The 23,285-nt window shown below is 42.6% G+C and overlaps 2 protein-coding genes across 11 annotated transcripts in view; both read right to left on the bottom strand.

Moving 5' to 3' along the window:
• nrf1 (nuclear respiratory factor 1) overlaps nt 1-1,388 on the bottom strand; it is a 69,696-nt gene extending 68,308 nt beyond the window's left edge. For 8 of the 9 annotated variants that reach the window (XM_052033728.1, XM_052033721.1, XM_052033723.1 and 5 more), the window contains exon 1: nt 1,317-1,381. The gene's annotated coding sequence lies outside the window, so the exon portion shown is untranslated. Of the gene's footprint in view, nt 1-1,316 lie in introns of all 9 variants that reach the window. The other variant, XM_052033729.1, reaches the window with a different exon arrangement.
• Nucleotides 1,389-3,137: 1,749 nt separating this feature from the next.
• Nucleotides 3,138-23,285, bottom strand: part of LOC127580369 (carboxypeptidase A1-like) — a 31,983-nt gene continuing 11,835 nt past the window's right edge. Inside the window, exons 7-13 of one of the 2 annotated variants that reach the window (XR_007957814.1) lie at nt 21,069-21,167; nt 20,605-20,715; nt 19,358-19,448; nt 16,847-17,046; nt 9,898-9,982; nt 8,079-8,195; nt 5,538-5,680 (exon numbers count right to left, since the gene is read on the bottom strand). Coding sequence is in view for 1 of the 2 variants with exons in the window: in XM_052033735.1 (XP_051889695.1) it covers nt 5,493-5,680; nt 9,898-9,982; nt 16,847-17,046; nt 19,358-19,448; nt 20,605-20,715; nt 21,069-21,167 (774 nt within the window). In the remaining variant the exon portion in view is untranslated. Of the gene's footprint in view, nt 5,681-8,078; nt 8,196-9,897; nt 9,983-16,846; nt 17,047-19,357; nt 19,449-20,604; nt 20,716-21,068; nt 21,168-23,285 lie in introns of both variants that reach the window. The other variant, XM_052033735.1, reaches the window with a different exon arrangement.

The following is a 23,285-nucleotide window of genomic DNA, read 5'->3' as shown; positions in this document are numbered from 1 at the left end:
TCCAAAAACTTTCAGTACATGCACTCAGTGTTTTGTAATCCAGACTTTCTAGCCTCCTATTAACATTTTTTAATTATAGTTTATTAGCAGTGCTTTTCCATACTTGCCTGGTACATTGTTTAAACAGTACTTAAAGATGAAGGACTGCTACAATCTCTTTATTCCCCATTTAAAGAAAATTACATTTTCAATGTATCTATCTTGTCTTTAACTCCACTTACTTTAAACATCCTTTCCTATTAACCATCAGCTCCCCTCCACAATTATTGCTCCTCTCCTAATATTTTTCTAATTATTTTCAGTGCTGCTCCTACAAAATCAAAGTTTTATATCAAAGAAATTAACTGTGCACGTCACAAGAAAAAAATGGGCTTCCAAAATTTTGATGAAGGATGAGGGCACTACATAGGATAAAAAACCTCAGGATTTTCTTCGTTTAAGACTCTACTACCACCAAAAACATTAGGCATTAAACCTAATTTCTAAAAATCCTAATTCACATAGGCTTACTCAGAGGGTTTTATTTTTAGCAAGTACTCTCAAAATACCCAGGTGTTTGAGAACTACAGCTTACTACAATTAGAGTATTTAGATAAAATGCCACTTTACATAAAAGCACAATAACGTTTAAACAAAACTGAAACTTTTAAAATGAATAATGGCAAAGCTTGCAACTCTACCCAAATAAAAAACACAAACTACACGTAAATTCGTTGCAAACTCGAGGCATTTTTCTGCTGCTTGGTTATGCAACGCGCGTAAAATCTTGACGACCTTTCGATTCCAGGCCAATCTGCACGATTTGTTATTGATTTTTTTAAACGCATAACAGTTTAGTGATTACTCGGTAAACCTTGAGATACACGACTGTTTAAAAACTCCGCCCTGGGACCCATTTTGAATAGAAACATTTAGCAGTTTGGCAGCTGCAGGAATGGATCCCGAAGCGCTGACCATTTTATAAAATCTTTACACTGGAGCTCGGAATCTGCACGGGGCCCACGCCGCGGGACGAGGAACCTGTTCCTGCCCTAAAGCCTGCTCAATGCTCAGGAGTTTATTCCACCCCGACTGCCCTTTCTTCCTCCTCCCTTAGTCCCGCCAAAATCCAGCCCTGCTGACAAGCAGGCCTAGTGCGGCCTAGGCCCTCTTGGATTGCAGCTTAAGCTCTTCCCCGCCGTCTAAAAGCCACTTTGGGGGCTCTTTCTCGTCCTTTTATGAAGTAAAACACCCGTTTGTGCGACCGGGCGGCTTTTGGGATCCGATTTGCGACTGCGCCAGGGCCGAAATTTGGAGAATGCGCGGTGCGCACTAACCTCAGAGCGGCTGCGCCGAAGGCCTGGAACTCGGTCTCTGTGTGTCTGCGCTGCCAGATACTGTCCCGCCCCTCCCCCCTCTCAGGCGGAGCGTTGCGCACGGCGGCGGTGACGTCATCCCCCCGCCCAGCACGCACGGCGCTGGCGTGGATCAGGCTCCGCCCTCTGCCCGGTGAGTGGCGTGTGAGTGTCCCACGGGGAGACGTGGTGCTTCGCCCACCCCTGTCCCTTCCCACCGCGGCCGACGGCGGGAGGAGGTTCAAAGACGTCTTAAAAGCCAACATGAAGAAACGTAACATCGACATCAACAAGTGGGGAACTAATGCCAAGGACAGGAAACTCTGATAACCCATCATCTGAGAAGGAACAGCAACTTTCAAAGCCAACAGATGTGCAGAATTAGAAAAGAAAGTGGAAGGAGAGGCAGCAACAACCAAAGCCCGATCTGCCATCTGGAACCACCTGTCCTGAATGCTGAAGAACTTTCAGAGTCAAGATTGGACTCATAAGCCACTTGAGAGCCCATAAATAGATCAATGGAGCAGAGACCATCATCCTCGACCTTGAGGGGTAGCCACGACGATGACGGCAGGAGGGCGCAGTCACCCCATTGCACAACAGCTCGCCTTCTAGCATGTAGGATGTGGAGATGCAAAAAGCTGAGGATTATAGAGACTGTGCAATTGTATGGAAATGAGAGTTACATTGTGGAAGCCGTTGTAGGAGCTGAGATCGTGGGTCCAGGTGGCCTAGCTTGGTGTTTGTGCATCACCAGGCATCTCCCACCCAACTTCCTCCAACCCCAAGACCACAGTCTACTCTTAGGACTGGTCTTGGATCTGAAACTCTCTCTTTCCTCATGTGCTGCTTGAGCTGCAGAATGTTTCTTACATTTTCTGTCTTTATTTTACTTTCAGTTTTCCTGCATCTGCAGGTTTTTTTGATTTTCAGTTACCATATCCTACTTCACCGGCCTTTTATTTTCTTTCCCAGGTATGAGGAACGGCCTCAGACCTGAAACATTAACCGTTTCTCCTTCCACAGGTGCTGTCTGACTTGCTGAGTGTTTCCAGCACTTTCTGGTTTTTAATTTTAGATTTCCATCCTCTGCATTTTGTTTTCATTTTTTATATTCCCTACCAACTAGAGCTTTCTGGTCTTCATTGTTCACACATGCCAAACACCAACTGTTGGTGAGGTCACCTCTCTCTTGTGTGATTTCTGACCTGTATAGTGCTATTCCCATGAACTACAGTATGCTGAACAGAGTCCAGGGCTTATTGCTACAGAATTGAGCTATGTGGCCCTAAGTCAGCTTTCTTAGTTTTCTGGAGCTGTTAGATTCCATGCTGCTTCAGTGAAAAGTCTGTGCACAGGTTTGTATCCACAGCTCCCACCGAAGCTTTGAGATTTTCCAATTGCCAGTGAATAACAATGCTGCACAGACAGAAAATGCTGGAAAAGTTCAGCAAGGCAGCCTGCATTTGTGGAAAACAACACAGTTAACATTGGAGCCTTTGACTTGAAACATTAATTCTGTTTCTCTTTACATGGACACTGCCTGATCTGCTGAGTGTTTAACATTTTCTGTGTTTATTTGAGATTTCAATCACCTGCAGTTTGTTGATTTTTCAAAAACAAATGGTGTGTCTCATAAGTTTGAATAGGAGGAGACAAATGATCCAAAATGATCAGAGAGGAAAAAAAAACTGAATGTTGAACAGTCTCCCATGCTGCAAATTTATAGAAACTGATAAAGCTCATAATAAGCTGCCAGAAAATGAATGAGAGAAATCAGAGAGGCCACATATCAAGGTCACATCCTTATGAACAAAGAATGATGTATTTAATAAACATTATGAATATACAATCATCAAGAACAGTATAAAGCAGAGTAGATCAGATTGCAAAAAATTCTTAAACTTAGTTAAACTGACTAAGAAACTGTAGAGAGTTGTGTACATAGCTCAGCCCATCACAAAAACCAGCCTCCCCTCCATGAACTCTGTCTACACTTCTCGCTGCCATGGTAAAACAGCGAACATAATCAAAGACCCCTCCCACACCAGACATTCTCTCTTCTCCCCCCTCCCATCAGGCAGAAGATATAAAAGCCTGAAAGCACATACCACCAGGCTCAAGGACAAGTTCTATCCCACTGTTATAAGACTATTGAACAGACCTCTTGTACATTAAGATGGACTCTTAACCTCACAATCTACCTCGGCGTGGCCTTGCCTGCACTGCATTTTCTCTGTAACACTATACTACATTCTGTTACTACTTTTTCCTTCTACTACCTCAATGTACAAATGTGATAAGGTGATCTATATGGGTGGCATGCAAAACAAAGTTTTTCACTGTACCTCGGTACATGTGACAATCATAAAGCAATTTACTAATCTGAAGATTCTCTTGAACTCTTGATATTTGAATAATTCAGTAAGTGTCATGTTGGGGTGGGGTCAGTAATTAAACAATACAATTGGAATAAAAATACAGTTCCTCAGACACAGGTAAAATATAAGAGCAAGGAGCTTATGGTACTAATATACAAGCTGAAGAAGTATTTAGGTCACAGCTGAAGTACGGTGCAATCCTGGTTGCCACACTATAGGAAAGGTATGATTGCACCGGAGAGAGTGCGGAGGAGATTCACCAAGATAATTCACAGGATGGAATGTTTCAGTTATGAGGAACGACTGGATAGGCTGGGCTTGTTTTCCTTGGAGAGGGGAACCTGACCGAGGTGCATAAAATTATGAGGTGTATGCATAGGATTCATAGTGAAGAACTTTTTCCTTTAGGAAAAGTGTCTATAACTAGAGGGCATGGGTTTAAGGGAAGGGGTAGGGGATTTGAGGAAGAATTTTTTCACCCACAAACCTGGAACACACTGTGTGAAAGGGTGTTGAAGGTAGGTACTCTCACAAAAATTTAGTAGTACTTAGATGAGTGTTTGAAATGCCATGGCATAGAAGGCTACAAACCGAGTACTGGAAAATGGGATTAGTATAATGGAGACATTTGATGACCATCACTGTGGTAGGCTGAAGGGCCCATTTTCATGCTGGAAAGTTCTATGACTTAAATGATGAGTTTGTGGTAAATCCTTAATCTGATTTGGAAGGCATTCACCATGCACTCAGTGAATGGATTTACCTCTTAAACTGATATTTTTAACCTGATAATAGAATAAACCCTGAAAGTGATGTTGAAATAAATTCCTAAGCAAGAAGTTTGGGTAAAATCTTTCATTAACACAGCTTTCAATTATGAGATTGGAATAAACCTTCAGCTGAACTGCTTCAGCCCTGTGCTAGCAGAAAACACAGACTTCAGACTCTAGTGTAAACTAAATCTCGAGTAAATCCTTTTATCTTGCAACTGAGGTAGATTCTTAACCTGAAATTGTTACCAGTTTAAATCTAGAAGTTGAAATATACTTTCAGAGTGAGACATGGATAAGATAAACTCGTGGAGATCGAGGTAATCCCACTACTCAGAGTGTAGAGAAATCAGAAAAAGTCCCGTCTCAAAGATCACTCTGAGGGATTAGAGCAGACCTTCTTTCAGGGAGCCAAGCAAACACTCATTTGAGGATCTGTCTTTAGAAGATTGAAATTATCCAGAGGTAACCCTTCACACGAGGATTAGAGTAATCCCTCACATAGGGGGTGGAGCAACCCTTGACTCATGGATCTGAGTAAATCTTCATTGAAGAATTTGAATAATCCCTAATTCAGGGATTGGAGTAATTTATTACTTGGGGGTCAGAGTAATGCTCCCAGAAATCAGAGTTGTTCCTCACTCAAGGATCACACACTCAGAGATCCAAGTAACCTCTCATTCTAAAACCTGAATAAATCCATCAGCTGTGAGCAACGTTCAAACTTACATGTTGACACTGGGATCAGCTCTTGGCCTCCATGACCAAGGTAGCCAATAAACCTAGATAGGGGTAGCTCTTACCATTCTTAATTGGGTTTGCCCCTATAAACTGAACTGACAATAAATCCTCAAAGGCAGAGATGCAAGAAATCCTTTGTACTCATTTTTTCTTAAGTAATACAGTATATACAAAAATAAAGCTGGAAGGTTTTAGGAACAGTACAGTTACACAGTTGTTTAGCACCAAGAACTCCCGGGTAAATTGGCATGGCAACATATTCAAAATCAAGGTAAGTGATTGCAAGCATACTCCATTATCTTCTTTATAGCCAACCATGTCTCTTCAGCTGTTGGAACAATCTGACTCCGTGGAAGCATGAAGCCATATTGACCTTCATCACGCAGCTCAAAGACATATGAGTACTTAATACCTTGGTTATAGCTCCAGTCAATGCTGTTCCCACTGTTCTGATCTGAAGTTGGGAAGAAGAATAATACAGGTGATAACCATGCAGTGTCTAAATATCCAATAACCATTTAACTTGCAAAAGAATATCGAACTATCCAACTAAATGCTGAAAATTTTCTGCAATATACAGTATATTGTATTGGAAACCAACTTTGTATAATAATATGGGTTTCACAAGACTAGTGGAATTATAACATAATGTGGCATTGACAGGTTAGAGTTGGATGCAAGGTGGCCTGGCCATTAAAGCTGACTCCTACTAGTAGGCACAACCTAAGGTCAGAACTACTGGTTCTTTGATTGAAATGGGTTTGTAATTTCCTGACACTAATCACGGTGCAAAAGAGAGAGGAAAATAAAACATTAATAAGCTTGTCTTTCTTTCCTCATTTTGTATTCAATGGGGTGTCCAATGCTCTCAAAGCCAGGGTAAAATTTTCATGTTCATTCCAGAATCTCGGACAGAAATTGTGAGCACAGCAAGCCCAGAGTTTCAGTATTTTTGTAAGGAACTAGACATAACATTGGATGAAATAATGTTTGTCTATGTATGGTGGTGTTCTGAGATTGTGCCCATCTGCAACTGGGTCCAAAGAATAGTCAAAATTTTTAAAATATGAATAAAAAGGGCAGACAATATTACATAATGGAATTTTATCAGAAGAACAATTGCTGAATAGGGTACTATTGCACAGTTCCCAAATACCTCAAAGTGCTTATGAGACCTCTGTGCATATCATCCACCTGCACATGAAGGTTCCTGGATCTGTACATTGGTATCCTATGGCATGATAGTAATTTCCACATAGTTCACTTGCAGAAGCATGCCCTTCGGCTGACAAGATCTTTCATGCATAATTAGATATTGAGGCCTGCTTCAGCAAGTTTTAAATGGGAACTCCCTGGCCACGTCAAGACTGTAGAGCCAGCATTTGCAATCATCCACAGGTGTACCTCGATACTGTTCTCGACTGACCCCTTACTGTTGTCTTCTTCTGGCTGCTCACTCCACTCCTCACTGTTGGACCCTTAGGGATCACTGTAACCTTGTCCCTCCCTTTTTGATTACAACATTAAACTATTCCTACCCAATGTTCTGACCCAGCCTGAGGTCCTGATATTCTTCAAATGAATCTCGCTGAGGCTACCCTACCCCCACCTTGAGTCTTCCTCCACTGAAACATTTGACTACCCACAATGACTGAGCAAGTAGAAAAGCTACAGACTTTTTCCCAGTGAGAGACTTTTACCCAGTGCAACAATGGCTAACACAAGGGGACATAATTTTAAGGTGATTGGAGGAAGGTATAAGGGGAATGTCAGGGGTAAGTTTTTTTTTACACAGAGAGGGGTGGGTGCGTGGAACACACTGCCGGCAGAGGTTGTGGGGGCACATACATTAGGGACATTTAAGAGACTCTTAGATAGACACGTGAATGATAGAAAAATAGGGGCCTATGTGGGAGGAAGGGTTAGATAGATCTTAGAGCAGGATAAAATGTTGGCACAACATTGTGGGCCGAAGGCCCTATACTGTGCTGTAGTGTTCTATGTTCTAGTGCAAATGATGGTTTGGACATTGTACACAATAGAATTTTGCAGTAGGGGCCCGTTCTCCCACACTGGCACGAACTGAATGAACGCAGTGGCATGTGACAGTTTCTAAGTTAAAGTGTTTTATATCAGTTCAGAGCTGCAAGGTAAATCTAAGAGAACAACAGTGGAAGAGCCTCTAAATCATACATCGTTCATGAAGGGGATGGAAGAACAACAATGGAAGAAGACAGCAGATTTTAAATAACCTCAACACAGCAAATGGTGTGCATGTTAGATACTGTCAGCAGAGGGCATGCCTCTACCCTGCTTGTACTTCTTGAATGTTTTGCTTGGCAGTCAGGGGTGTCATTAGGCCCCTTCTAAATGTGAAATTGGATGAGAAGCAGAAAGTTTATTCCTCTAGCTTTGGAGAGAGCTACTTTTAAAATGTGTATTAAAAAAAATGAAGTGGTTCCAAATTACTCGCGAGTCGCAGCTCAGTGCACGTCTTGCCTGGTTCCTGGTGGATCTCTCTGAAAATGCTGTTTAAGTCACGTTTCCAATTATACCTGTAAAACTTTGCTTTCAATGGAAGTGAAAGAATTGCTGATTTTACACGATTGATGGAGAGCTCTCTCCTCTCGTGCTGCATTTTTCAACACATCAAGTGAACTAAGTAATACTTTGTCTCTTACTGAAAGCAAAGCTTTACAGGTTTACAAGCGACCCCCACATTATAGGGGTGGGTGGGGGTTGTGTTCCAAGAAAACGGTCCATGTTGCAATTTTCCATAACGTGAAGCTGCATCATTTGCGCATGTGTCAAGAAATGAGAGTTGAAAAAAAAAATTATTTATATACTTTTACCTCACATAAATTTCAAAAGAGCAAATCTTTAATCCATATCCCAGATTATTGGTAGTGATTTGTGAATTCTGTGAGGACAAACTTACATTACCGAAACTGCCATAATGCAGGGGTCACCTGTAATGGGAAATGGGATGAAATAAGCAGCATATTCCCTCCATTAGCCCAATGAGTTTTGAGGCACCCTTCATTAGCCCGGCACCTTTCAGGGTGCCCTCCATAAACCCAGCAAGTTTACAAGTCCAAAGATCCTTGAAGTCGACCGTAGGAAGATAATGTGGTTAAGAAGACAAATGGGATACTGACCTTCATTAGTCAGGGCACTGGGTACATGAGCAGGGAGGTTATGGTCTAACTTTATAAGACATTGGTCAGACCTCAGCTGGAGATGGATTAGTTTGAATTAGCATCATGGTCAATACAGACATTGTGGGCCTAAAAGCCTGTTCCTGTGCTGTACTGTTCTATCTCCTCTAGAGTACTGCGTGCACTTCTGGTAACCACACTATAGGAAAGATGTGATGGCACTGGAGAGGGTGAAAGGGGAGATTCACCAGGACATTGACTGAAATGGAGTGTTTCAGTTATGAGGAGAGACTGGAGAAGCTGGGTCCTCTTCCTGGAGCAGATGAGGTTAAGAGGGGACATGACTGAGATATATAAAATTATGAGGCATGTAGATAGGGTAGACTGCAGGAAACTATTCCCCATGTCAGAGGTAGATAAAAACCAGAGGACATAGATTTCGGGTAAGGGGTAGGAGATTTAGAGGGGATCGAAGAAGGATCTTTTTCACCTTGAGAATGGTGAGTAACTGGAATACACAGGTAGAGAGAGTGATGGAAGCGGAGCTACTGACAGCTTTTAAGAAGTGTCTAGACAAGCACATGAATTGTCTAGGCATAGAAGGCCAAGTGCGAGAAGGTAGAACTAATTATGCCCCGGTCCCCACTGGTTGGTATGGATGTGGTGAGCCAAATGTTTTTTTTCCATGCTGTATGACTGTGACTCTACATCTGAAATTTGATCAAGTGAAATCTCAGTAACAAGAACCATGTGTACCCAGCATCTAGTTAGTGGATCAAATAAAGTAAGAAAACAGGAACATCCCTTCTCATTTCTTCGTCCTTTCTCATCTGTTCCCTTTCTCTTTCAAAACTTGGTAAAATGCCTCTCCCCCTTTCAGATTGGGACTCTTATTCATTTGTATCTGCATCTTGCTAGTTGTGTCTACATGGCAACTGCTCTGTCCAGGACTGCAAGAAATTGCAGAGAATTGTGGACACAGCACAGCACATCACGGAAACCAGCCTCCCCTCCATGGACTCTGTCTATACTTCTCATTGCCTCGCTAAAGCAGCCAGCATAATCAAAGACCCCACCCACCCTGGACATAATCTCTTCTCCCCTCTTCCATCAGGCAGAAGATACAAAAGCCTGAAAGCACATACCAACAGGCTCAAGGACAGCTTCTATCCCGCTGTTATAAGACTATTGAACGGTTTCCTAGTACGATAAGATGGACCCTTGACCACACAATCTACTTTGTTATGTCCTTGCACATTGTCTACCTGCACTGCACTTTCTCTGTAACTGTGACACTTTACTCTGCATTCTATATTGTTTTACCTTGTACTATCTCAATGCACTGTGTAATGAATTGATCTGTATGAACGATATGTAAGACAAGTTTTTCACTGTACCTCAGTACAAGTGACAATAATAAACCAATTCCAAAAACCAAACCCATTAGTGGAGCCGGACCTTCCAAGTATTTGATTACAGCACAACCCATCATTGTTGCTGGTACATTACTTACTTATAAGTTGTATGATTCTTCCATATGAATATCGAGTGCCATACAGTGAGGCCAGAGCTTCAGTTGCCTCATGAGCCAACATATCCTGTACCAGGGAAAGGTCACAGAAATCATCAGAATAGGAAAGTGATTTGTTTTTCAGAATAAACTCATGGTTTAGAAGAAAATCAACACAGTGGGCAAATTATTAGCTGTGGCTAAGAAGGTAGCAATCTTGGTTTTAAATCAGAGTGTTGTGGGTTGAAGGACCACTTCTAAGACTTATGCACACACATGTATTCTGAGGGAGTGCTATGCTGTTGATGTTTTCTTTTAGACAGATTTTAAAGCAGGTGTCTAACTGCTTTCCCAGGTAGATATAAAAGATCATGTGGGAACAGAAGAGTTCCTCCTGGTGCAAAAAAATAAAATGCTTCAGGAACTCAGCGGGTCAGGCAGCATCTGTGGTGGGAAGTGGACAGTCGATGTTTCAGATTGCGATCCTTCATCAGAACTGAAAGAGCCAGTATAAAGAGTGAAGGGGAGGGGTGCACCAAGAGCTGCCAAGCAATAAGTGGATCCAGGTGAGGAGGGGTGTTGGAGTCAGGTGGGGAGGAATTGTGGATATAGTGAAAGAGGCTGGGAGGAGATAAATAGAGGCAACAAAGACAATCTGAGAAGAAAGGAAGGTGGAGAGTGGAACCAAGTGTTCTACCTCAGGACATCCGAGAAACGGAGGGAAGTGACAGTTCTTCCTGGTGCTGTGGCTGATATCATGACCTATATTGCTAGAATTAAAATCTAATTAATAACTCTTACTGCTGTTTATGGGAGCACATTGTGCACAAATTGGTTGTTTCCTATATCACAACAGCTCAAAAGTACGTTATTGGTTTTGAGGTGCTTTGGAGAGCGAGGAAGTCTTGGTATATATGCAGTCCCTTCTTTTTAATGCTTTCTCCCCTTCCATCAAAACTAGGGAATGGATTATGAAAGGTCCAAGATCAAAACGGGAATGAAGTGGTTAGCAATAATGCTATTACAGCGCCAGCGACCTGGATTCAATTCCAGCCACTGTCTGTAAGGAGTTTGTACGTTCTCCCAATGTCTGTGTGGGTTTCCTCCGGGTGCTCTGGTTTCCTCTCACATTCCAACGACGTACGGGTTAGGAAGTTGTGGGCATGCTATGTTGGCGCCAGAAGCGTGGCGACATTTGTGGGCTGCCCCCATAACACTCGATGCAAAAGATGCATTTCACTGTGTGTTTTGATATACATGTGACTAATAAAGATATCTTAAAAGATCTTAAATCTTAATAGAGTGAGGTAAATCATGTAAGCACCAACCAAAATGCCTTTTAAGGTCTACCCCTCTGTGACTTTAAAATGCTTAGGATAAATTTTACAATGTTTTCCCTGCTTTAACAATGGGAATTAGCCTTTGTAATGTTAAGCAGATGGTGCCAAAGGGGCATCTCCCCGACTATTTCAATCTGCTTCATGCCTCATTCCAAACAGGAGATAAGTCACTCAGGCCCTTGTATCCATCTTCCTATTCCATTACACCATGGCTGATCTGCCTTCCTTCCATAGCCCTTACCACCCTTGGCTAACCATATCTATCAATATCAGCTTTAAACGTTTTTATTGATTTTCAGCCTCATCAGCTTTTATGGGCTTTGTGAGTTCCAGGTTCCCACCACAATTTGTGAGTATATTCCACCTGGCATCAATGCCAGGTAATTTTGCTCCAATCCCCTCATTCTTGATTTCCCCACCTTTTGACTGAGAATGGCAGTTTGCTTCTACCAGTCAGTGCTGAGTTACAGTGTTATTTTCCACCCACACTTTGTTCAGATTTTGCTCAAGTCACCATAAAGCCAGCAAATAGAAACTTTTCATTCTTCTGTCTTGGCACACTTTGAAGCTCCGACCCCAAGTTGACGAACAATTGCTGATTTACCTAACCAGCCAACACTCAACACCAGGTGTGAACAATGGGGTAGAATTTGATCTTCATGGCTGAGGCAGAAGAAAGGTAGCTCTTGTGTGGTGGATCTTACAGAAGTTCCTTTTCTCAATTCAATCGTCTTAGAACTTCAGCGTAATCCTTCCTCCGTCTCTACTTTCCTAAACACCCTTATTATTATTCCTGCCTGGAAAATCTCTCCTGTTGGGAATTCCCTTCTCAACCTGATCTTAAATTAAATTTTATTTACAGCGTGGTAACAGGCCCTTCCGGCCCAATGAGTCTGCGCCGCCCATTTTTTAAACCCCCAAATTAACATACCCATACGTCTTTTTTTAGAATGTGGGAGGAAACCGAAGCACCCGGAGGAAACCCACGCAGACACGGGAGAACGCACAAACTCCTTACAGACAGCGATGGGAATCGAACCCCGATCGCTGGGTCTGTAATAGCGTTGCGCTAACTGCTACGCTACCGGGCCGCCCTTCATTCCTGAATTCTGTGGCAAGAAATGTTTAAGTCCTCAGTGCAAAAGACAAAAGTCTCTCTCTCTCATCAGGAAACAATGACTCAGAACTCTGTGTGCACTTACCACTGAAGTGTGCATTAGTTGTGCACCCACTTGATTTGTATTTGCAAGGCTGAACTTGCTGAGAGGCAAGTCTGGATCCTAAATAGTGAGCCTTGCTGTGGTGACTATGTCTTGTATGATGTAATGTGATCATATTGGTGGGTCAAAACAAGCCCTTCTCACAAAACAGGTGGAAAATATTTGACAGACAGCAAAGCCACACACTTAGCTTTACACATATCCCTCATGTTTTATTGTGCTTTTGAATGTCATTCCAAACATTAAAATTTAATTAAACAATTCAAAATTGTAATCTTTACTTAAAATAATTAAGTCACTTATAAATCCTTTGAAATAGTTAAAAACATTAAAGCAAACAAAACTGAAGGAAAATAACGCACCTTACTTTTGCCAGCAGTTATGATGAAAGGCCATTGACCTGAAATGTTAACTCTACTTCTCTCTTCACAGATACTGCCCGATCTACTGAGCATTTCTAGCATTTTCTGTTTTTATATCATATGTCCAGCATCTGCATTGTTTTACCCTTTCCTTCTTACCTTTCTTCCTCACAGCTATTCCTTTCCATTCAAAATGAAGAGACTTGCAGATTCTGTTCAGGTTTAACTTAGAACATAGAACATTACAGCACAGTACAGGCCCTTTGGCCCACGATGTTGTGTCAACATTTTATCCAGATCTAAAGATCTATCTAACCCTTCCCTCCCACACAGCTCCCTATTTCTCTATCATTCATGTGCCTATCTAAGAGTTTCTTAAATGTCCCTAATGTATCTGCCTCCACCACCTCTGCCAGCAGTGCGTTCCATACACCCACCACTCTGTGTAAAGAAATTTACCTCTGACATCCCCCTTATACTTTCTTCCAATCACCTTAAAATTATGCCCCTCATGTTAACCATTTCCACCCTGGGAAAAAGTCTCTGACTGCCCACTCGATCTATGCCTCTTATCATCTTGTATGCCTCTATCAAGTCACCTCTCATCTTCCTTCGCTCCAAAGAGAAAAGCCCTAACTCACTCAGCCTATCCTTATGAGACATGCTCTCCAATCCAGGCAGCATCCTGGTAAATCTCCTCTGCAGCCCCTCTAAAGCTTCCACATCCTCCCTATAATGAGGCAACCAGAACTGAACACAATACTCCGTGTGGTCAAACCAGAATTTTATAGAGCTGCAATATTACCTCGCAGCTCTTGAACTCAGTACCCCGACTAATGAAGGCCAACACGCCATAAGCCTTCTTAAAAACCCTATCAACCTGCGCAGCAACCTTGAAGGATCTATGGACCTGGACCCCAAAATCCCTCTGTTCCTCCACACTGTTAAGAGTCCTGCCTTTAACCTTGTGTTCTGCCTTCAAATTTGATCTTTCAAAGTGTGTCACTTCACACTTTTCTGGGTTGAACTCCATCTGCCACTTCTCAGCCCAGCTCCGCATCCTATAAATGTCCTGTTGTAACCTATAGCAAACTTCTACACTATCCACAACACCACCAACCTTTGTGTCATCAGCAAACTTACTAACCCACCCTTCCACATCCTCATCCAAGTCATTTACAAAAATCACAAAGAACAGATCCCTGCCGAACACCACTGGTCACCGACCTCCAGGCAGAATACGCTCCATTTATCACCACCCTCTATCTTCTGTGGGTGAGCCAATTCTGAATCCACACAGCCAAGTTTCCCTGGATCCTGACTTTCTGAATGAGCCTTCCATGAGAAACCTCATCAAATGCCTTACTAAAATCCATGTACACCATATCCATTGTTCTACCTTCATCAATGTGCTTTGTCACATTCTCAAAGAATTCAATCAGGCTCGTGAGGCATGACCTGCCCCTCACAAAGCCATGCTGACTGTCTCTAATCAGCCTATGCTTCTCCAAATGCTCATAAATCCTGTCTCTAAGAATCTTCTCCAGTAATTTGCCCACTGAAGTAAGACTCACTGGTCTGTAATTCCCAGGGTTATCCCTACTCCCTTTTTTGAACAAAGGAACAACATTTGCCACCCTCCAATCATCTGGCACTACTCCTGTGGCCAGTGAGGATGCAAAGATCATTGCCAAAGGCACAGCAATCTCTTCCTTTGTTTCCCATAATAACCTTGGATATATCCCGTCCGGACCAGGTGACTTATCTATCCTAATGTTTTTCAAAAGTTCCAGCACATCCTCTTTCTTCACATCAACATCCTCTAGCGTATCAGCCTGTCGTACACCATCCTCACAAATGTCAAGGTCTCTCTCACTGGTGAATACTGAAGCAAAGTATTCATTAAGGACCTCCCCTACCTCTTCCAACTCCAGGCACATGTTTCCTCTTTTATCCCTGATCAGTCCTACCCTCACTCTAGTCATCCTCCAATTCTTCACATACGTGTAGAACGCCTTGGGGTTTTCCTTAATCCTACTCGCCAAGGCCTTCTCATGCCCCCTTCTAGCTCTCCTACATCCATTCTTAAGCTCCCTCCTGGCTACCTTGTAACTCTCCAGAGCCCTGTCTAATCCATGCTTTCTAAACTTGAGATAAGCTTCTTTCTTCCTCTTGACAAGATACTCCATGACTCTTGTCAACCATGGTTCCTTCACTCTACCATCCTTACCCTGTCTCAATGGGACAAACCTATCCAGAACCCCATGCAAGTACTCCCTAAAAAAATCTCCACATTTCCGTTGTGCACTTCCCCAAGAACATCTGTTCCCAATTTACACTCCCAAGTTCCCGTCTAATAGCATCATAATTCCCCCTTCCCCAATTAAATACTTTCCCATATTGTCTGCTCCTATCCCTCTCCAAGGCTATGGTAAAGGTCAAGGAGTTATGGTCACTTGTCTCCAAAATACTCTCCCACTGAGAGATCTGAAACCTGATCAGGCTCATTGCCTAGTACCAGATCCAGTATGGCAAGACCCTTAACAGTGTTGATGAGCAGAGGGATCTTGGGGTCCAAGTTCATAGCTCTCTGAAAGTGGTGGTAAAGAAGGCATATGGCATGCTTTCCTTCATTAGATGAGGCATTGAGTTCAAGAGTCAGGAAGTTATGCTACAGCTTTATAAAACTTTAGTTAGGCTGCATCTGGAGTATTGCATTCAGTTCTGGTCGCCCCATTATAGGAAGGATGTTGAGACTTTGGAGAAGGTGCAGAAGAGCTTTTTCCAAGATGCTGCCTGGGTTTGAGGGCATGTGCTATAGAGTCATACAGCATGGAAACAGGCCCCCCAGCCCAATTCGTCCATGCAGACTGTGTTGTCCAACAAGCTAATTCCATCTGCCTGCCTTTGGCCCACAGACCTCTAAACCTCTCCTATCCATGTACTTATTTAGATGGCTTTTAAATGTTGCTTATGTGCCCGCCTCAACCACTATTTCTGGCAGCTCATTCCAAATACGCACCGCCCTTTGCATGAAGAAGCTGCCCTGATGCCCCTTTTAAATCTCTCGTCTCTGATCTTAAACCTACACCCTCTTGTTTTTAGCACCACTCCCTGGGAAAAAGACTATGTGCTTTCACCCTGTCTGTACTCCTCATGATCTTATACACCTCTATCAGGTCAGCCCTCAATCTCCTACATTCCAGGGAATAAAGTCCTCATCAACGCAACCTCTCCTTGTAATTCAGGCCCCCAAGTCCAGGCAACATCCTGGTAAATCTTTTCTACACTCTTTCTAGTTTAATAACACCTTTCCTATAACAGGACGACCAAAACTGTACACAATACTCCGTGCGGCCTTACCAACGTCTTGTATAACTGCAACATAACGTCCCAGCCTAACATACGATAGGTTGGACAAACTTGGGTTATACTCTCTGGAGCAGCAGAGGCTGAGGGGGGATCTGACAGAGGTTTATAAGATTATGAGAGGCATAGACAGAGTAGACAGCCAGAATCTTTTCCCCAGGGTTGAAATGCCTAATACCAGAGGGCAAGCATTTAAGGTGAAAGGGGGTAAGTTCAAAGGAGATGTGTGGGGCAATTTTTTTTTCCCACACAGAGTGGTGGCTGCTTGGGGTGGTGGTGGAGGCAAATATGATAGGGGCGTTCAAGAAACTCTTAGATGGGCACATGAATGTGAGGGAAATGATAGGATATGGACATTGTCTAGGCAGAAGGGATTAGTTTAGTTGGGCATTTTATTACTAATGTAATTGGTTCAGCACAACATGTGTGCCAAAGGGCCTGTTCCTGTGCTGTACTGTTCTATGTTCTAACTGTCTGGGACACACATGGAAACTCCCACTGATTATGGTGAATCATGGGCACTAATCCATATGAAGCCGTGCTTCATGAAGCAACCATTATGCACTGGAATACATACAAAACTCTCAATGCTTTGAGAAAACAAGAGTGGGTTTTAAAGTAACACAACTCCCTTTAACTACTGTGAAAAAGAGAATCATACCAGTTCTTCGAGGTTTTCTGGAGTATCCTGGGTATATCCATATGGATACATCAAGCGCTGAGAGTAGCTGTGGAGTGTGATGAAAGCTATGAAATTGCTGTGCTTTTTGATGAAATTGACAATAGCTTTGACCTCGGGCTCAGAATGCACGTGTGGCCCACGGTAAGTTTCTGAGCATGGAACTCTGCTGCTGCCATTCCCTGTCAATTTAAAAACAGCCTTTATTTGTTCTGCACCAGGTTTATTGAACCAATCTGATCCTTTCACATCCAAGACTAGAATAGTTACCTGCCTCCATGCAACCTCCACCTGGGTTACAGATACACCCATGCAGACTGTTAAGGTGGAGTAGAGTCCAAGGGTTCCAAAGACTGGATTAATATTTAATGTTCTATTCACACTGTTTCCCAGTTATAAAGGATGTAATAAACTTGAACCTGAACTCAACTTGAACTTCCAGCCAGGAATAAATAAACTTCCAAGGAAAGGATGATGACACGTAAGATGGGATAGAAGGTAAGGGTGTAGTGAGACAAGCAAACAAGTTGGGTACCAGTGAAAAAAAGAAACTCAGGAAATAAGAATGTGAACAGAAGACAGGACATTCTGCACACAGCCCAATACCTCCCAATCCCAAATCCCAAACCATCATCTTCCTTCTTACCCTTTCACTTGGAGTCAAGGATGACTTGTTTCTGCTCCAGTTCTGTGGGTTCTGAGGCAAAGTGAGGCCAATGCCCAGGTGGAGCAGGACGTACTTGATGGGTCAGTGAATGGGTAGAATAGGAGGAGGTGCACTCCTTCCACCATCTCTGCTAGCCCTCTGTGCACTCCTGACAAAGAATTCAAGGTTCTCAGTGCCATCCCCAAACACTCTTCCTTCATTTTGAATGGTCATGGACCAGGGATTCTCAGGGGTTGGTGGAGATGTTACTTTTTCCCAAGGAGTCTTTGAGAACATCCTTGAATTGTTTCCTTTGTTTTCTGGTAACATTTTCCTGTGATGGAGCTCAAAATAACATGTCAATTTTGGTGTAGGGCTTGTCCAATCAAAGCCAACTGAGTGTAACTAGAGTGTTGATGTTGCCGAGGAAAAGATGCTGATATTAGTTTGCATATCTTTCCAATCGACTTGGAGGACTTTGCGGAGACAGCATTGGTATTTTGAGGTGCCTGCTTTAGGTGGTCAATGTCTCAGAAGCTTTCAGGATGGCAAGGATTACTGCTTGGTAGACAATGAGCTTTGTGCTGAATTTGTGGTCTTGATTGTTTCCTCAGATAGCCAAAGGCTCTGCACACTGAACACAATGGTGAATTTCATCATCAATATTTGCCTTTACTGAGAGGTGGCTCCCAACGTAAGGAAAGTAGCTTACAATTTCCAGGGTCTCATCATGGACTTTATTGTTGGTGGACCGTGTTGTACCGTGAAGGTAGGTTTGCAGAGGACCTTTCATGGTTGTTTAGTGTAGGACCCATTCTCTTGTATGCCTCAGTGGATAAATCAATGACGACTTGGAACTCAGCTGGCAAACATGCACACAAGGAAGCATCACCTGTGTATTGCAGTTTGATGGGCGACCTTGATTATAGAGTGGAAATGATGTTGTAGGATAGTTTCACATGCATAGTGTAGATTAGTTCCATTCCATTAGGGACCTTGTTGGGAGGCAAGGTGTAGCATTGCAGTGTGAAAGATTGAGAAGAGTGTTAAGGCACAGCCATGCTTGACATGGGTCTGCACTGAAATTAGGACTACTATAGACTCATTAGCTATAGTCACAACTTGTGTGCCATTACAGAGCAGAAATAAGTTGCAGGTAAATTTATGAGGACCATTATGAAGTCAAATACGGGGATAGCCAATGGTTGTCTTGGAGTTATTGCACAGTGCCAATTATGTCCATTGTGCCTCTGGATGGAGAGACTCCACAATGCAATATGGGCAGCAGTTCCTGGGCTACTGGCAGAGTGCAGTTGAGAAGTAACCTGTCGACGTCCTTCCCTGTGACAGACAGCAGAAAGACCCATCTGCAGTTATCACAATCAGATTTGGCTCCTTTCTTGAAGATGATCACAATTATAACATTTCTGATGTTATGTGGCATGTCCTCATGGCAAATCTTAACGTAAACCCAAAAACAAATCCAAGCCCAAGCCCTATTTAAGTCATGGTCTGAATTTTGAACCAAACACAAACTGTAATCTGAGTAACCTTGTCAAACAGCTATACATTACTCTGCATGTGTTCCACAATTCAGAAAAGGTTACCCTTTGTGTAATTCATTCTCCAGGCTGTGTATCATTTTGTGTGTGAGAAGCACACTTTAACTCATGCATTAGCTGGGGACGCTATTTAGTCCCCTGAGCTGTTCTAACATTCAATGATCAGCCTGTTTATCGTACAGTGAACTGAAAGGGGGTTAATTTGATTAACTCTTTAAATACAGCAGTCACGGAACATTATGCAGATAATATTCCAAAATCAGAATATCAGAAGCAATTTCCCACCTCCAAAGTTTGCATCGAAATTCCTGTTTGGATCAACTCCAAAACAATGAGTTCCAGGCCTCTTTGACATAGTTTTCCGCCACATACGGTCCTGGGATTACAAGATGTTGGGATAAGCTCATTTAGTATCTGAAGCTAAATATTACAGGAAAGGCACAGTACATTTCGTCAGCATTCAGAAAGATAAATGATTAATCTACAGCTTCTAGTTCCGGTGAAAGGTCAACAAACTTTCTGAGGAAATGTCAACGTAGTTCTTTTCTGATTATACATCTCCATTCATACTATTAAACAATTATTTTACTGAGACACTACAGCACAGAAACAGAGCATATTCCCCATCTCATACAGGTAGGGTGCTACATAATGGCAAGTTGCCTTTGTTGTTTTTTTTGGGAGGGGGAGAAGAAGCAAAGAACAAAGATCAGTGTTGAAACAGCATGAAACTGAATTCAAATTCAGTCAAATTCTGATAGGATACATAGACTAAATGGTAGTGACTTTAGGTGTGTTGATGTGCAGAGAGACCTCAGGGGTGCAAGTCCATAGTTCCCTGAAAATGGCAACACACGTGGACTGGGTAGTGAAAAAGGCATTTGGTATGTTTGCCTTCATAGGCCGAGGCACTGAGTATAAGAATTGGGACGTCATATTGTAGCACTGGTGAGATCACATTTAAGAGTATTGTGTACTGTTGTGACTGCCACACTACAGGAAGGATGTGGCAGTAATAGGAAGAATGCAGAAGAGATTCACCAGGATGTTGCTTGGAATGGGGGGCTGTATTTATAAGGAGAAATTGGATAGGCTGGGTTTATTCTCAGGAGGCTAAGGGGTGACCTTGTAGAGGTTTACTAAATTATGAGGGCATAGATAGGAGAGATGGTCAGAATCTTTCTCCTGGGGCAGGGCAGCCTAGATCTAGAGGGCATGGGTCTAGGGTGAGAGGCAAGAAATTTAAAGGAGACCTGAGGGACAGGTTTTCCACAGAGGGTGGTGGTGGTTATATGGAACAAACTACCAAGGAGGTGGTAAAGGCAGGTACAATTACAGCATTTAAAAGGTATCTGGACAGGTACTTGGATAGCAAAAGCATAGAGGGATATGAGCTTAATATGGGTAAATGGGATTAGCATAGATAGGCATCATGGCCAGTATGGATGAGATGGGCCAGAAGGGCCCATTTCTGTGCTGTACAGTTCTATGATTCAATGAAATAGCAAGGCCTTAAACCTTTGTATACATACCTTAGTTTGACTGTAAACATAACCATCAGGGTTTGCCATGATCACCATGAAGATATCTGCTTTATTCAGCAGTGATGTTATGGAGGGGTCATTGCCATAGTCAGTGGTAATCTAGTGATGTAAAAGCAGGAATTAGATATTCAGATGCTTAATGGTTCTCACATATTTGAGTTTCGTTCACTTACAGGTTTAGGTTCATTCACTGCTTCTGCTGCTCCTATGGATCACATTTCTTTGTGGGTTACAAGGGAATTGTACTCTAAGAGGAACTGATTTACAAGGTTATGATAAAAAGCTTGGGTGTGGGACTAACTTGGATAACTCTGCCAAAGGGCCAACACAAGCAGAATTAAAAGAATGGCACTTAAGTTGTAGGGATCTACTCATATTTACCAGTGGGAACAGGAGCAAGCTAAACCTTAAGGCATATGACAAAACGAACTGGTGAGTAAAATGCTGCTTACCTTCTTTGCCATCCATATTGCAACAGCAGGTGCTATCCACTCACGGCCATGAATACCACCATCGATCCATATGGCAGGACGCCCATGTCCTGTGCTAAACTGTCCCATAAGAAAAACAGAACAACACAGACTTAATGTACTCCAATGCATACTTAATAGTGTGTAAGTGCTTTTAGAAAAAAGGGGCAATGGTTAAGTACAGGAAAATCAGTTAGAATAGCAACAAAAAGCCATCCACACATTAGTATTCATTCTGCAATGGTTCCATCAGGCTTTAAGAGCTATGGAGCACTTATGGTAAATGTATGAAATATATTAAGCATTAGACACCAAAGTCATGCACAACAAATACTGGCGACTAAGTTATCCTCATTTGTCTGAAATAAACAATTCATGAAAACTGCAGCAAACCAGAAGCACCAGAAACCTCCAATCTAGTCTTCCAGAGGCTTATGCAAGTAGTCTGGGTGAATTTTGTAACCTCCTAAATGAGTCTTTAACTTCTATGTGAGTTTTGGTACCTATATCTTATAGATACAGTAGGTGGGCGGGTGGATAGATGGATAGATACATATGTTGCATGGATTGGTTTCTGTTTTACTAACATATTGACTTGAATTAATTAATACTATTATACAGATATTTCAATGTTTCAAAATCTTCAATCCTGTATTGGGTTATGAATAATAATGCCATCATATGAGGGATATAAAATATGCCACATAAATCAATCAGAGCAGACCTTAGAGGGCTGCATCTATGCTTATCTATACATTTTTCAAAGTCCAAGATAACACGAACGTTAGGTAGACCAGCAGAAGGAACAAGTCAAATCAAAAATTAATGTTTACACAATGGCAACTGTGTTTTAAGCTCTAGGAGGAAGGGAAAGTTGAAGAAATTGAGAAGCTTCACAGACTCTCAGCTCTGGAAATGAATGAGGGAAATGGTTTAATGACAATTGCCCTGCACCCATATGGTCAACAGGTAGTACATGCATCCATGCACACCCAAGGGTTGAAAAACAGGGGCTCTTGCCTAAAAATTGAATGGTGACAGTTGGGCATTATATAGGATCACCATGAAGGGTAAGGGGAAAGAGGTGGGGGGGGGGAACAAGCAATTTGTTCAAGGGCCAGACACAAAAACCCAGCTACAGTGTGTTGTTGAATTCCTTTACCAAAGGTCTTTCCTTCACTAGTGTGGAGTGCATTGAAGAGTTTGCATGTTGGTCCAGGTACAGGCCAGGGTCAAATCACTGAGGAAAGTGGCCTGGCTGCCAAGGATCATTAGGGGTTTGTAGGGACCAGGGTTGGAAAGTGGCTTGGTTTTAGTGAGGGGAAGGGGGCAATGATGAGCTGTCAGTCAGGAGCTTGAAGGGGGTTGGCCAGGGAGAGATGTCAGGTGATTGAGTGAATGTCACAAGCTCTTCGGAGCTGGGTTTGCAATTTGAGGTGGGCAGGGGAGAGCGCCTGAGGAAGAGCTGGGTCAATATATTACTTAGAATAAACCTATGTGAGGTGGGTTTCTAGCTGGGTTTCAGTCAGATCCATTAGTGGCCCACATCCTCCATGGACCAAACATGTGTTGGTGAAAATCCTGGAAGTAACAGCTAGGTATATGTTGCAAGCTGTCTGGTGCCACTAGTTCTTCTGTGACAGATGCAAAGAGGTCAAAAAGAAAATTGCAGTGTTTGTAGAACTCACAGTGTCCGTTGCTGAATAATCTTTCATTGAAATTGAATCACACAGTGCTCAAAAATGTGCAAACTGATCCTATTTCTCGGTAAGAATGGCCATCATTTGCTGGAGAGAACCATGCTGTGCAACACTGGAGCATGAGACCGATCTTTCAGTTTCAACACTGAGGATGCAGAGAAGAGAATGGACCTGGACAGTGGCTTTCTGAGAAGTTAGGAGGAGCAACAATTCTGATGAATGTAGAAAGACAAGATTGGCTACAGTAAGGAGAAATTAAACAGGTGCTGGAGATGAGATGTTTGCTAATTAGACCTCTGGTACAACCTGTACTGCACCATAGATTACCAGTAGCCATGGAGTGAGTGAGAACGTGCCTGCAGCCTTTGCTGAGTTAGAGGGCAGGATTTTCTTTTGCTTTCTCCAGCCCATAAATTGGCAACAATAGAGAATAGGGGTAAAACAGCAGGCAGGAACCCACTGCTGTGATTCCCATCCCCAATTCGATCATACTTCTGTT

The sequence above is a fragment of the Pristis pectinata genome, chromosome 19 (assembly GCF_009764475.1).
Source record: "Pristis pectinata isolate sPriPec2 chromosome 19, sPriPec2.1.pri, whole genome shotgun sequence".
Classification (NCBI taxonomy): domain Eukaryota; kingdom Metazoa; phylum Chordata; class Chondrichthyes; order Rhinopristiformes; family Pristidae; genus Pristis; species Pristis pectinata.
This window is presented reverse-complemented; position numbering and strand designations above follow the sequence as displayed.